Genomic DNA, 15,407 nt, shown 5'->3' on the forward strand with positions numbered 1-15,407 from the left:
CCGCGTTTTTTTAATTTTAAAGAAACGTTTGATTTGAGGAGGGATAAAGAATACCATTGACATCGCGTTAGATTAGGGTTAGGTAACTTAATTTGGAAGTGCGCTTACGCCAAAGGAAACTTAAATGTGTGAAATATAGCATTTCAATTGTGTGCATACTCGCTTTCAAATAACTCGTACCGTTTTCAACTGGTTACACCAGTGTACAACAGGTGTACACTGAAGTTGTCCACTAATTTTTATTCGTATTTTGTGTTATTTGTAGTGCTGGATACACTTTGTACGCACTACGTTTCGCTCAAAAGATTGGTGCAAGAACGGTGCAAGATTTTTGCTCCTAGTGCAGGAGCTTGGATCAGTACGGTGTATACGGCGACCCCTATGACTGAAGTCACGATGGAACTCGTGGTGTATTGCTAGGTAGTAACGATTTTAGTACGGTAGCATTTTTTGTCGCATTTACTTCTATAAAGACCTAAAAAATACAATTAATTTAGTATACAACAATTTGTTCTACAATAACTCCACTCTACTACCTTGCAGTATACTTCAAATTCAATCGGAACTTTGGTCATGAAAATTGCCGTATTTACACAGCACTGACATGAGCTCCTATACTCAGGGCAAAAATCTGGCACCATTCTTTTACCAATATTACCAGCAAAACATGATGCAACCGAAGTGTATCCGACATCACAAGTAGCACAGCACACAAGTATAACAGTGCACGGTTTCCGTGTATACTCACAATCAGTGTCTATTAGTGTAACCAATTGGAGACTCTATCTGTTTTTCGCACTGTGCCATTGAGCTTAAGACCCAGCCACAATTTTATACGCCATTAGTAGCACCTTCAGTGCTTCTAAAATCAAATTTTCGTTCACAGTTGTCTCAAAAGTATAATTTGTGAAACACGTGCGGATGGGCGACATCAGAACTCACCAACTGGTAGAGGGCGCACCCTTAACCAATCACGGCACAGAGCAAGAGAGACAGGGTGTACTGGTATTACCTTTACTGTCTTTGCCACTCAGGCATGCGAGCATTGGAATGCTTCCAATACGTGTATAAGCTCGATGACAGCAGATGACAGTTACGATTCTGTATTGCATGAATATTTTCTTAAGTTATGTTACATTCTGTCAATTCTGAAGTTCTGTGTAAATTTTTAAATCCCAAAGCTGCCTGTAACTACCATTTAATTCAATTCAGGGCTATTCCGCGTCAACCGGATCAGTCATCTCTCAGATATTTTTTTAATTTGGCATGTGGATTGTGTAGGGGGAGTTAGATTTGTGTGCCAAAGCGCGAATCTCATAATGCAAAATTCGATTTTTTATTAACAATAACAAATTAGACTCCCATTTTTTTCAAAAATTCATAACTTTGGCAAAAAATTAGATACAATATATTTTTTTTTTTAAATTACGCGGAAAGCTCCATAGAATTTAAAAAAAAATACGAAATGGTAAAAAAAAGTTGTTATCAATTGTTTATTCAACAATTAATTTTTAAAATTCCGACATGTTCCTTGAACTGTACTACAACCTGTGAATTAATTCCAGAGGGGTGTTTTTCTTCGTTTTCGAGTAAAAAATGATTAAAGGTGTCGATGCGCATGAAATTGCGGCGCACCGAGTCTCTACGTAATGGCGGGCGGCCGGTTGCCGTCCACCGCTACCCCGCGGCGGCGTCGCAGCGTTATTTTAGAGTCATTTTCACGATGTAGGACATGATTGAAGAATCTGAAAAAAATACTGTACCTTCACAAGGCCTGCTCAAAGCGATAAGTGAAGTTTCAAGAATGTGTTTTTATTTTAAAATAAGTAGCAAGTTATGTAATTATTATCATTTATGTGCCCTCTCATGGTGCGTAACCGTTATTTTGAATCTCTGTAATAAAAAAACGGTGAAAAACACATTCCTGAAACTTCACTTATCGCTTTGAGCAGGCCTTGTGAAGGTACAGTATTTTTTTCAGATTCTTCAATCGTGTCCTACATCTTGAAAATAACTCTAAAATAACGCTGCACCGCAGCCACCCAGCGAAGTGACCGAGAACTTACTGCGCGCACAATAATTCGGCAGCCCGCGATGTAAGATGGAAAAAATTAGATCTCACAAAAGATATCGCGAGATTTTGTTCGGTGCCTGGCGTGGTCAACACGCCTCGAAATTTTCACCTTCGCTAAACCTCAGTTAATATGCTCGGTAGCTCAGTACCGCGGAAAGGGGAGGGGTAAACCTCAAATGCGCAACTTCCAATTCGAAACCTAGCCATATGCAAGCTACCGCAATAATTGCTACGAAACCGAAACTATAACTAATTTCTCGACGGTGCGTCGCCAGGTTACCAAACAGATGACGTTGTCAATATCACCCGCGACTCGGAGCTTCGGGATGACTGCGGGATGACTTAAATCTAAATTCGACAACTTGAATTAAGATAAACCTTATTTTATTCTTTACTCAATCTAAACTGTCCTAAATATTATCCTGTACTCGATTCAACATCACGAAATCATAATGAGATTAAACACAATCTCAGTGGTACTCAAATCAACTTGAACGAAATCTGCACGATCGCAACTCCAGACAACGAAAACGCAATCTTAATTCAACTCAAACTCAACTAAACGTCAACTCGACTAAACGCAATCGCAACGCATCCGAACTCAAATTTTGTCAACGTCCTCAAAAACGATATTCGTTAATTTCAACACTCCATTTCGGCAATTCGCGACCGACACGAGAGGTGACACTGAAAAACACGATACCGCGACTCGACCCTGTACAGCGGAATTCGGGCTGTACGAAAATTTAAAACGAAAACGACGCAACTCAAAACCGTGACTACTCAACATTCTCAACACAGCAAAATTTACACAACTCCATAATGCACAACTCAGGCTACGGTCGCGAAGCGAAAGAATCGGCAAACAAATTTCAAGTACTTTTCGAAAATGCAAATCCAAAATGGCTATTCGTTATTCAGTAAGCCGTTACTCGAACGGCGGGAATCGCGTTCGTCTTGGATTCTCACGATGTAGGGATCTTCGTTGGTTCCCCTCCGCAGCCTTGACATCCTTCCTTGGAAATAGTCGTTATTCCTCCACTCCGTAATTTCCTCGAATTCGTTGTTGACATCCTGCTTGATGCCGTTCTCGGAAACAAAAAAACAAAAAGCCTAAAATATCTTATTCGCTACTCGGTACAGTGTCGCCTCTCGGAATTTCGGATGCGTGACTTCAGTTCTGGCGCTCTTTTGTTAATGCCTCGCTACTTGATACCGGAAACCCCGAAATGTTGATACCGTCTAGGATTCAGAGAGCTGTTTGTAACGGACTATCGAAATGCCACGTTACAATACATATATAATGATAAAAATGAAAATGTCAACAAATCAATTTGACTTTTTTGCGATAACATCCTGAATCGCACGTGATCTCATTTCAATGATTCCATCCTATAACTTAGTCGAAGAATAAGAATTTAATTAATACACAAAATGAAAATATACAGTTATTTGAAAGCGATTTCTTCATGTAATTAAACTAACAATTCATATTTTCCGCGCGTGCTGCTGAATCAAAATTATGGAAAATAAAGTCGCTCGCAAAACATCAGTTTATTTCAAATCAAAGCCGAAGCATCTTCTTCCTCTTAGCCGACGAAATACGGATGAGTGGTCTCTCGTTCTCCCACCTTTCCTCAATTCTAAACAATACTATACTTATGTAATACCATTGCTACCAATGATCTACAGAATGGATTGTGAATCAGAACTGATCTTACCCATTATTCACGAGACTGCTGGTTAGAAGAAAAAAGTGCCAGCTTCCGGTCACATTGCATCTTTTTCTATCGCATATACGACTATCCGAAAGACACCGTTAACAATTTGGTTTTCAGATTTTTTTAAATCAGTTTGGAAATATCTTCGAATCATTTTACTAAGGAACTAATGTAAATAAACTCTTTTTAACTTGCGTGAGCCTTAGAACTTTACACTCACCTGAAGGAGACTGTAGTGTTTATTATAAGTAAACACATTTTTGTGTTCCTAATAATGAATTTATGTTATATTCGTGAGAATACTTTGGAAAGTGGTCACCAATTGGCGGAAAGCAACGAAGATGGCGTCCTATAGAAGCCTACGGCCTGCAGGTTATTTGAAGCAAGAAAAGTTGGGGTGCTCGGGCGAGCTATGGGGCGAGCACCCCAACAGCTAGGCGTCGTTAGTGGCGCCTTTGCTTGTGTGGCTCACGTACAGCGCTCTATACTAATGCGTACAGTGTCGGTGTGTTGGCTCCGACCGGCGAGTTGGGGTGATCGTGTTAACTCTCTCGCTCTCGTTTGGAGCCATGGTGCGTTCTCTCTCGCGCCCGATCAATAATGAACCCAGAGTGGGGGGCCGGTATGATGTCTGTCATACTTTTGCCGATTTAAGCATTTATTATTTTTATTTTATGTAATAACAAGTACATTCTCGAGGGCTGTGAGACTCTTATATCCGAGACAGCCGATTCATGCACTGCAATTTTTGCTTCAGCTTTTCTGAATACATAATAGAGATAGTACTATATTTTTATGGATTTCGTGAACCTTGCTCGAACTTGTGAAACCATACGGCGTTTTGTGAGTTCGAATCTCCTGGTATTTCTTTATAGATTTTTCTTCGTTTTTTACTTTTTTTTTTTATTCAATCGAATGTCAGTATCTGCACACAATTTATTAATTGCGTGTAGATACTATCATTTGATGTATTGAAAAAAAGAAAAAAAAATCGGTGCTGTAGGAGAAGCGGAGAAATAAGGGGAGAGTCGATGTAGCAGCGCGGCTCCACGCCGAGCACAAATCGCCGAGAGCACGAGCTTCGTAAGGCGAGCGTCGGATGGCTCTACTGTCGACCGACGGTAGAGCCATCATACGGATTTACGAGTCGCAGAAAGTTTTGCTTCAAGCGGCCCATAAGCCGTACGCTTCTATAGGCCTCCATTCTTCGTTGCGGAAAGTAATGAACTCAACAAATTTTATGGATCGTACACAATGCTCCGAAATACTTCTAGTACGCCTGTGTGATTACTCGTAGACTCCAGTTATTTATTTTTTCCCCTAATCGATTAAGCCAAATTTTTATTGATCGACTAATTGGAAAAATAATTAACAGAAGACTACGATTAATTGATCAATCGCACAGTTATAATTTCTGAAATGTAGTCAAAACATTCCCAATATCTATATTCAGTGTTTTTCAACCTGTGGGTCGCGCGTCCTAGGGAGGTCGCGGTTGCAAGCCAGATAAAAGTAAAAGGCAAGGGTTGTAGGTCTTACACTACAATAAAAATAAAACATTTTTTAATAAATTGTCGAATCGTAGCTGTATTTTTGAGACGTAAATAATCAAATCTTTTTCTAATTGGAGCCTATTTCTCTTCGTAGTTTTTATGTTTACCATGGAAAATTAAATGCGTCGCTTCTGAAGTCACTAACATAGTTTTTTTTATGGAGCTTGGGGGTTGCCAGATTTTTTGTACTTGTAAAGGGGTCGAGAATTCAATAGGGTTGAAAAACACTGGTCTACATTATGATGATGGCAAGCAATAAATTCTAGGAATGCGTTATGTAGTGACATTTCTACAGGGTCATTTATGAGTTGCTGAACTCTAGTGGTATTACAAAAGTAATCATTTTTTTCGATGTTATAAAAAAAAAATCGAAGTAACGTTCTCAGAGTGATTAAGTATTTTGTGTGTTGAGAGTGATTTAAAGCCTGTGTATCAATTGCCTTGAGCGCGTTACATTGTTACTGACTGTTTGATACATACGAAAAATAATTTGATTTCAGATTTGTCGTGAACAGTTTGTGGCACTGCACTCTGAACCAATTCTACAAAATCTTTCAAATTTCCTTGTTGAAAGATTCGGTTACAAAGAAAGGTTTGTATGATCTTGTATTGTTGGGTAACTGTACTAGTAGTCGGCCACGCAAACGTTTTCTTTCGGATAAAGTGGAAAACGTATATTTCTGGTAAGGAAAACGAGGAAAAGTTGGGTAATTTTTTAAACCAAATTGAGTGGCCACCCTGACGTTGGATACTCGGCTCCTCTTATGCATAATTGCAAAGTATAACCATAATTACTTTAACGAAAGTTTGGATAATGGTACAGTACTATTAGATAATACGATGCAGTACAGAACATTATACAGTATTGCATATATTTTGACATTATTCTCACACGTACAATAGGTTTTTTTTTAACCTTTAGGCCGCCGCATGGCCAGTATACTGGCCAAGCTATAGTCAAATAACTTGAAAGTGGATTATTTGAATAAACCTTAAAAACAGCTACTGAAACTAGCAGTTACACGTAAAAAAAATTTGTTGAATTTACCAACTGTGGTGTGTTAAGATGACGAACAAAATATCTTGTCGATTCAAATGAATGTGTTTGCACTCAATAACCGGTATAATTGTTCTAATAACTTTTTTTTTTTTGTTGAATTACATAAGATTTATTTAATTCAAAAAACATTTCTTCAACCATTCTTTATCGCCATGTTTACATATAAACACGTCCTTTTTCTATCCATAGTAGTAGCCACACGCACTAATGTTTTTAGAAAAGAGCAATCAACTCTAAAATTGATAATTTGGATAAATCTTATCATATTCTAACACTTTTATTGAATTATACCGTATACTTTTATTTGAACAAAGTTTAGCACCTTTCGGGGGTAAATTTAGTCGCTAGTTGGAACTTATTCAGCAATAAAGAGGCTTGAAAAAAAAATTAATTTTTCAATATTTGTTCTACTATGGTTGATTACTGGTGATTTTGTTACACGTTCGTAAAATCTATCAATTTAATTTATTTTAGAAATTTCTACCAACAAATATGCATGAATCTCAAAGTTTGCCTCTAGTGATAATAGTCTTCAACCTCAATTTCCGAAAATATATATCGTACACACGGGTGAAATACCAAAAACCCCTCACTAAATTTCATGTAATCCTTCAATAGTCAACTTCTGTAGTAAGTAACAAAACCTTATAGTCAACACCTCCGAACAGATAATTATAGCTATGACCTTAGAATTGACCACCATCATAGAGAAAAAATGTTTCAATTCGTTTCAAATATTATACAAATACGAAACCGTAAACTTTTTTCATATTTTTAGCGAGTTACGTGATGACGAGTCTGTACCAGCATCTGAGAAATTAAAATTGAACAATGTCTTAAAACAAGTCCCGGTACAAGGTACGTTCGACCTGAAAAGCGTTTTGGCCTCTGTGTACTTCTTCAGTTAGACATGATACACCTATGCGAAAGGAGCATACAAAATGAATGTGAAAGGTAATATTTCAATTGATCACTTACTTTATTGATAAAAGAATCTAGGTAACCATAAAAGATAGCATCTGTACTTTAGTCTCACTATTTTCAATATTGTTGAAAATCTCTAACGGTAATTTCCATTTGAATGATCAATAGTAACATGAATTTTCAGTTGCAACAAAAATTAATCGAAGTAGCGTGCACAGTAACGTCACACTCGCTATCGGTGAGTCGTTTACACGCATGAATTGGCGGTACTTCGCGAACGCAGTTGATGCAAACTGCGTTATATCCTGTTCCCGAGTTCAGTTGATCTCCAACGATCATTCTCAAGTCTAAATTTGCAGGTGGAATCGAAAAACAGAATAGTAATCGTGACACAGTTCTGCAAGATTGCAGATTTATGGATGAAGAAATGTGACTTTTTGTTGTAGTCTAAATAAATATTGTAATCCTATATGATACTTTAATAAAATTAATCACGACAATAATTGTTTATACTTCATCATATTCAACATTTTGGAATACTGAAACACCCACTATTTGAGAAGCAATCCAAATCAGACCATATAATGTGGTTATACACTGAGGGTTGGGCGAGGTGAGCAACTCATGTACACAAATTGATAGGAGCAATTATATCAGTATCTATTAATGGGCCCTCATGGCGGAGTCCCACTGATTATGTTTAGCAATCGTATTAAACTGACGTTCATAATCTGCCCATGGAATCTTTCCGTCAAAAATTGGCGGTTTTAAAGGATAAAGAGGTTTCTGGTTAATCTGATTATTTTACTAAGTGGCCAGAAGTGGTCCCTCTCGCTGATCAAGAAGCCTCTACTGTAGCACAGGCATTCGTTAAAGAATTTATTTGTAGACACGGAGTTCCTCTAGAACTTCATACTGATCAAGGCGGAAATTTTGAGTCAACCTTAATGAAAGAGGTTACTCAGATTTTAGGGGTTAGAAAAACTCGTACAACTCCTTTGCATCCGCAATCTGACGGCATGATAGAGCGTCTGAATCGGACTTTTTTACAGTATTTGTCGTCATTCGTAGAGCAGAATCAGAGAGACTGGGACTCCTGGATCCCTTTCTTTCTCTTATCTTACAGATCTGCAATTCATGAGACGACGAAACAGACGCCAGCCCTCATGCTTACTGGAAGAAATCTTCGACTTCCGTCAGATTTAGAGAAAGGCCCTGTTCCTGTGCAAAGACAGCATCAAACAGATTATGCCTTTTCATTACAACAACGTTTAGAAGAAATTCATCACTTTGCTAGGAATAGAATTTCTATGGCTTCAGATAAATTGAAAACTCGTTATGATATTCGAGCCAGAGATTTAAAATTTAATCCTGGAGATTCTGTCTGGCTCTTTCAACCTCGAAGACAGAAAGGACGATGTCCAAAGCTAAAAAGAAATTGGGAAGGCCCTTACTTTGTGGTTAACCGGATAAATGATGTTGTTTATAGAATCCGAAGATCTCCTCATTCGCGTCAGAAAGTGGTTCACTTGGATCGTCTTGCTCCTTTTGAAGAGCATCAACCTGGAACAATCTCTCCAAGACCAGGGACATCCTTCGAGGTTAGATCTTCACGCGAACACCCTTGACGACTATGATCGATTTGGCCTTCTTTACAGTCGATCATCAATTGGGAGAAGAATTTACCTTTCGGAATTCATTTGAGTAAAACTCGACCGCTTACGATTATTATTGAAGGAAATATCGGATGCGGAAAAACAACTTTCACCAAGAGGTTTTTAGCAGATCGCCAGGTCTGTACACTTTTAGAACCTCTTGAGGAATATCGAAATGTAGCTGGAATTAATCTTTTAGATTTGATGTATCAGAACCCAGATCGTTATTTATTGTAGTATTGGTGATCGGTCAAATAAGAAAACGTAATTTTAGTTAACGTTTCGACCCGAATATGGGCCCTCCTCAGAACGATTTATTTAAAAACTGTCAAAAAAACAAACAAAAGGAAAATAGGACTTAATCAGATAAAATTGGTACTAATAGTAATCGGACACAAATATTGCAGATGTAACATTCTCAGAGACAATAAACATTGTTGATAGTAAGACCTTATGAATAATTGTGATAAGGATGTTTTTTGGTGTTATTTACCTTTTAAGTTAAGTAAGTGTAATAAGATGTAGTCGATTTCACCATTACAATTGGCGGAAACAGTGTTCTTTTTAGTGACGGTAGACAATGTCACTCTTCCAGTAGTTTTTTTAGTAGGAGTTAAAGGTTGGTTGTCATTTATTTAAAAAAATTAAAGAACTATGTTTTTTTCACAGTCAATATGTCATAGTGTTAGAAGGTTATTAAAGAAGGTCAATTAGCAATGAAATTAATTCACAGGTGTCAATTAAGTGGAGGTAAGCTCTTTATAATTAAAATCTACATGTCTAACGAAATATTGTTGGTTGAACCAATTGGGACAACAGGTAAATAACGACTGATGGGGGAAAACAAAATAATCCAGAGTGAAGGTGAACATATTATAAACATTATACAGAAAAAAAGATAAATATTTGGTACGAAAGGTTATGTAGAAAGAACTGTAAAAGGAGACTAAATAATAATTTTTTTTTTTTTAAAAAATAAAAAAATTAGTTTAGGTTAAACAATGTTTGTTGTGTGGGCAGAGATTAGAGGTTTGTAAATATTGCTTGAATGTTCAACGTCTTGTCTGAGATTTACCGTATTGGTATGACCTACAATGTTGCACATTTCTAAAAGCAATCTTCTGTAATAATTTTGTTCTTCACAAAGGATGTTTGTGTTGTCAAAATTGAAAGTGTGTTGTTTATCAATCCTATGTTTCGTTAGAGCTGTATGCCGTTCATCTGTCTCATGTATATTACGTTGGTGTTCCCTATTTCTGGTGTTGAGATGTCGACCCGTTTGACCTATGTAGACTTGATTACGGTCCTTACAAGGTATTTTATACACTATATTTGAACGTTTGCCTATGGGGATCTTATCCTTACCGGTATCAAAAACAAGTTTTAGGTCTTTTGAATTTTTACCGACAAAATTTACATTATATTCATCGAATAAACGATTGAGTGACTCGAATAGGCCGGCTACATATGGAATGGGGATATATGTAGTAGCCGGTCTATTGTTATCTTCGACAGGAGCAGAGTCAATATTATGGTCAAGTATGTTGTTGATGTAGGAGCGTCTCTTATTAATTTGTTTTTGTAATAGTCCATGAGGGTAATCATTAGATCTTAGTACATTGTATATGAGCTCCAAGTTTTTTTCCTGGAACTCTGTACTAGCAAGTTTTATAGCTCTATCAACAAGGCTAATAATGGTGCCTATTTTGTAGGACAAAGGATGGTGAGAGTTGAAATTCAAGTATCTCTGTGACCATGTTTTTTTGTGAAACCAATCTGTCTTTATATTATTATTGCTGTGTATCAGCAAAACGTCTAAGAAACTGATGGTATTGTTCATTTCTATTTCGATAGTGAATTGTATTCTAGGATGATACCCGTTAAAAATATTAAGAATGTGATGTATTTTTTCATTTGGAACGGCAGTAAGAATATCATCCACATATCCAAAGTAGAACGGCAAATTAAAACCTAGATCGTTTATGCAAGAGGTTTCAAGGTCTTCCATGACGAGGTCTGACAAGATTGGGGAAAGGGGAGATCCCATAGGTAAACCAAATTGTTGTGCATAGGTCTCGTTATTAAATTTAAAAATTGCGGAGTCAAAGCATATTTTTGAGGCTTTTTCTAGTTCAATCCTAGGGATTGGGATCTTATTTTCTAGAGTAGCCCAACGGTTGTTTATTGCACGTAGTGCGAGAACTGTAGGAACATTCGTAAACAAAGAGATTACATCTAAAGATATTAACCTGTAATTGTCCGGGATAATCAATGTCTTAATTTTATCGACTAATAAAAAACTATCTTTTACTCTCGAGATGGGAGGTTTAATATTAGTGGTGAGCCATGAATTGATAGTTTTGGCTAAGGTATATGTCGGGCTATTAACAAAAGAGACAATTAATCTTAAAGGGACATCCTCTTTATGAATTTTTGGAAGCCCATATGCGCGTGGAGGGACACTATTGTACGTGGAAATGTTTCGATGTAGATTTTTTGTTATAAGTTTAGAGGTAAACCAATTATAGCTGAGCTTATTCACCCTGTTTTGTAGGGAATTACACAGATCATATCTAGAAACTCTATACGTAGTGGTGTCAGAAAGCTGTTGTCTCATTTTTTCATTATACATGTCTTTGTACATAGCAACGGACGTATTACCTTTGTCGGCTTTTCAAAACATTATTTCCGGGTTATTTTTTTTAAAATTCATGGTCTCACGGATTTTTTGATCGGTGACATAATCATTTAAGTTGTTTTTGGGGTACTTAGGGAAACAAAGTACACGGTTGGTAAAATCGGATCTGGCTTGGTTTCTTAACTCATTAGGAAAACTTGTGATTTTTTCTTCAAAATTTGAAATAAGGTTGAAGACAGGAAGATCACGTTTGTTATATGTGCGACCGAAATTTTGACCTAATTGTACTATTTCCGTGACGTTTTCTGGAATAGGAGTATCAGTTAGATTAATTAGCCAATTTTTTTTGGTAGTTTGTCCAATTGAATAAAATTTTTTTTGTTTGTTCAAAGATTTTTTTAGAGCAAGTAAGTTTGTGAATTTTTTGATATTCTTGTTCTTTATGGTAATAAATTTGTTGTTGAGCATCCGATTTTGTGATTCGAAAAATTTGTTTCCCAAAGTACTACCAAGTTTTAAATTAATTATTTCAGAGAGGTAACTCATAGTTCTTTCGGAATTGATGATGTATGTGTGTAGATCATTGATTTCTAGTTTCAAAAGAGAACTTTGGAACTCAGTTGCGAGTTGTATAGCTTTTGTTCTTGATTTTGGCAAATTAAAAAAAAATGTTGTCTAAGGTATTATTAGAGAATTTTAGGTGCTTGGGTGTTATTCTTCCATTCTTACAGCGCAGTAGGAAGATACGGTGGTTCTTCATCCTATTCAATTTATCAGCTGTCTTGATCCAGCGTCGTAAGTGACCAGCTGTAGTTTTTCCATGTATACGTTCGATGTTTTGAATAAAACCCATTATAGTTCTCTGAAGTAATCCAATTTGTAGATATGATGAATAAGAATTCTCGACCTCGTATGTAATATATTGTAGTATTGGTGATCGGTCAAATAAGAAAACGTAATTTTAGTTAACGTTTCGACCCGAATATGGGCCCTCCTCAGAACGATTTATTTAAAAACTGTCAAAAAAACAAACAAAAGGAAAATAGGACTTAATCACATAAAATTGGTACTAATAGTAATCGGACACAAATATTGCAGATGTAACATTCTCAGAGACAATAAACATTGTTGATAGTAGGACCTTATGAATAATTGTGATAAGGATGTTTTTTGGTGTTATTTACCTTTTAAGTTAAGTAAGTGTAATAAGATGTAGTCGATTTCACCATTACAATTGGCGGAAACAGTGTTCTTTTTAGTGACGGTAGACAATGTCACTCTTCCAGTAGTTTTTTCAGTAGGAGTTAAAGGTTGGTTGTCATTTATTTAAAAAAATTAAAGAACTATGTTTTTTTCACAGTCAATATGTCATAGTGTTAGAAGGTTATTAAAGAAGGTCAATTAGCAATGGAATTAATTCACAGGTGTCAATTAAGTGGAGGTAAGCTCTTTATAATTAAAATCTACATGTCTAACGAAATATTGTTGGTTGAACCAATTGGGACAACAGGTAAATAACGACTGATGGGGGAAAACAAAATAATCCAGAGTGAAGGTGAACATATTATAAACATTATACAGAAAAAAAGATAAATATTTGGTACGAAAGGTTATGTAGAAAGAACTGTAAAAGGAGACTAGATAATAATTTTTTTTTTTTTTAAAAATAAAAAAATTAGTTTAGGTTAAACAATGTTTGTTGTGTGGGCAGAGATTAGAGGTTTGTAAATATTGCTTAAATGTTTAACGTCTTGTCTGAGATTTACCGTATTGGTATGACCTACAATGTTGCACATTTCTAAAAGCAATCTTCTGTAATAATTTTGTTCTTCACAAAGGATGTTTGTGTTGTCAAAATTGAAAGTGTGTTGTTTATCAATCCTATGTTTCGTTAGAGCTGTATGCCGTTCATCTGTCTCATGTATATTACGTTGGTGTTCCCTAATTCTGGTGTTGAGATGTCGACCCGTTTGACCTATGTAGACTTGATTACGGTCCTTACAAGGTATTTTAGACACTATATTTGAACGTTTGCCTATGGGGATCTTATCCTTACCGGTATCAAAAACAAGTTTTAGGTCTTTTGAATTTTTACCAACAAAATTTACATTATATTGATCGAATAAACGATTGAGTGACTCGAATAGGCCGGCTACATATGGAATGGGGATATATGTAGTAGCCGGTCTATTGTTATCTTCGACAGGAGCAGAGTCAATATTATGGTCAAGTATGTTGTTGATGTAGGAGCGTCTCTTATTAATTAGTTTTTGTAATAGTCCATGAGGGTAATCATTAGATCTTAGTACATTGTATATGAGCTCCAAGTTTTTTTCCTGGAACTCTGTACTAGCAAGTTTTATAGCTCTTTCAACAAGGCTAATAATGGTGCCTATTTTGTAGGACAAAGGATGGTGAGAGTTGAAATTCAAGTATCTCTGTGACCATGTTTTTTTGTGAAACCAATCTGTCTTTATATTATTATTGCTGTGTATCAGCAAAACGTCTAAGAAACTGATGGTTTTGTTCATTTCTATTTCGATAGTGAATTGTATTCTAGGATGATACCCGTTGAAAATATTAAGAATGTGATGTATTTTTTCATTTGGAACGGCAGTAAGAATATCATCCACATATCCAAAGTAGAACGGCATATTAAAACCTAGATCGTTTATGCAAGAGGTTTCAAGGTCTTCCATGACGAGGTCTGACAAGATTGGGGAAAGGGGAGATCCCATAGGTAAACCAAATTGTTGTGCATAGGTCTCGTTATTAAATTTAAAAATTGCGGAGTCAAAGCATATTTTTGAGGCTTTTTCTAGTTCAATCCTAGGGATTGGGATCTTATTTTCTAGAGTAGCCCAACGGTTGTTTATTGCACGTAGTGCGAGAACTGTAGGAACATTCGTAAACAAAGAGATTACATCTAAAGATATTAACGTGTAACACGTTACAAAACAAAACAAAGTTGTGTTACACGTTAATATCTTTAGATGTAATCTCTTTGTTTACGAATGTTCCTACAGTTCTCGCACTACGTGCAATAAACAACCGTTGGGCTACTCTAGAAAATAAGATCCCAATCCCTAGGATTGAACTAGAAAAAGCCTCAAAAATATGCTTTGACTCCGCAATTTTTAAATTTAATAACGAGACCTATGCACAACAATTTGGTTTACCTATGGGATCTCCCCTTTCCCCAATCTTGTCAGACCTCGTCATGGAAGACCTTGAAACCTCTTGCATAAACGATCTAGGTTTTAATTTGCCGTTCTACTTTCGATATGTGGATGATATTCTTACTGCCGTTCCAAATGAAAAAATACATCACATTCTTAATATTTTTAACGGGTATCATCCTAGAATACAATTCACTATCGAAATAGAAATGAACAATACCATCAGTTTCTTAGACGGTTTGCTGATACACAGCAATAATAATATAAAGACAGATTGGTTTCACAAAAAAACATGGTCACAGAGATACTTGAATTTCAACTCTCACCATCCTTTGTCCTACAAAATAGGCACCATTATTAGCCTTGTTGATAGAGCTATAAAACTTGCTAGTACAGAGTTCCAGGAAAAAAACTTGGAGCTCATATACGATGTACTAAGATCTAATGATTACCCTCATGGACTATTACAAAAACAAATTAATAAGAGACGCTCCTACATCAACAACATACTTGACCATAATATTGACTCTGCTCCTGTCGAAGATAACAATAGACCGGCTACTACATATATCCCCATTCCATATGTAGCCGGCCTATTCGAGT

At 36.3% G+C, this 15,407-nt stretch overlaps 1 protein-coding gene across 7 annotated transcripts in view; it reads left to right on the plus strand.

The window, feature by feature from the left end:
• The window catches only part of LOC124300714 (DNA-directed RNA polymerase, mitochondrial), a 136,234-nt gene that overhangs the window by 99,258 nt on the left and 21,569 nt on the right, over positions 1-15,407 (plus strand). For 3 of the 7 annotated variants that reach the window (XR_006907297.1, XR_006907298.1, XR_006907301.1), the window contains 3 exons: positions 5,849-5,940; positions 7,187-7,362; positions 7,517-7,761. Coding sequence is in view for 2 of the 7 variants with exons in the window: in XM_046755029.1 (XP_046610985.1) it covers positions 5,849-5,940; positions 7,187-7,316 (222 nt within the window). In the remaining 5 variants the exon portion in view is untranslated. Of the gene's footprint in view, positions 1-5,848; positions 6,021-6,051; positions 6,447-7,186; positions 7,363-7,500; positions 7,836-15,407 lie in introns of those variants that run through there. The other 4 variants (XR_006907299.1, XM_046755029.1, XR_006907300.1 and 1 more) reach the window with 4 other exon arrangements.

The sequence above is a fragment of the Neodiprion virginianus genome, chromosome 3, assembly GCF_021901495.1.
Source record: "Neodiprion virginianus isolate iyNeoVirg1 chromosome 3, iyNeoVirg1.1, whole genome shotgun sequence".
In the NCBI taxonomy this organism is placed as follows: Eukaryota; Metazoa; Arthropoda; class Insecta; order Hymenoptera; family Diprionidae; genus Neodiprion; species Neodiprion virginianus.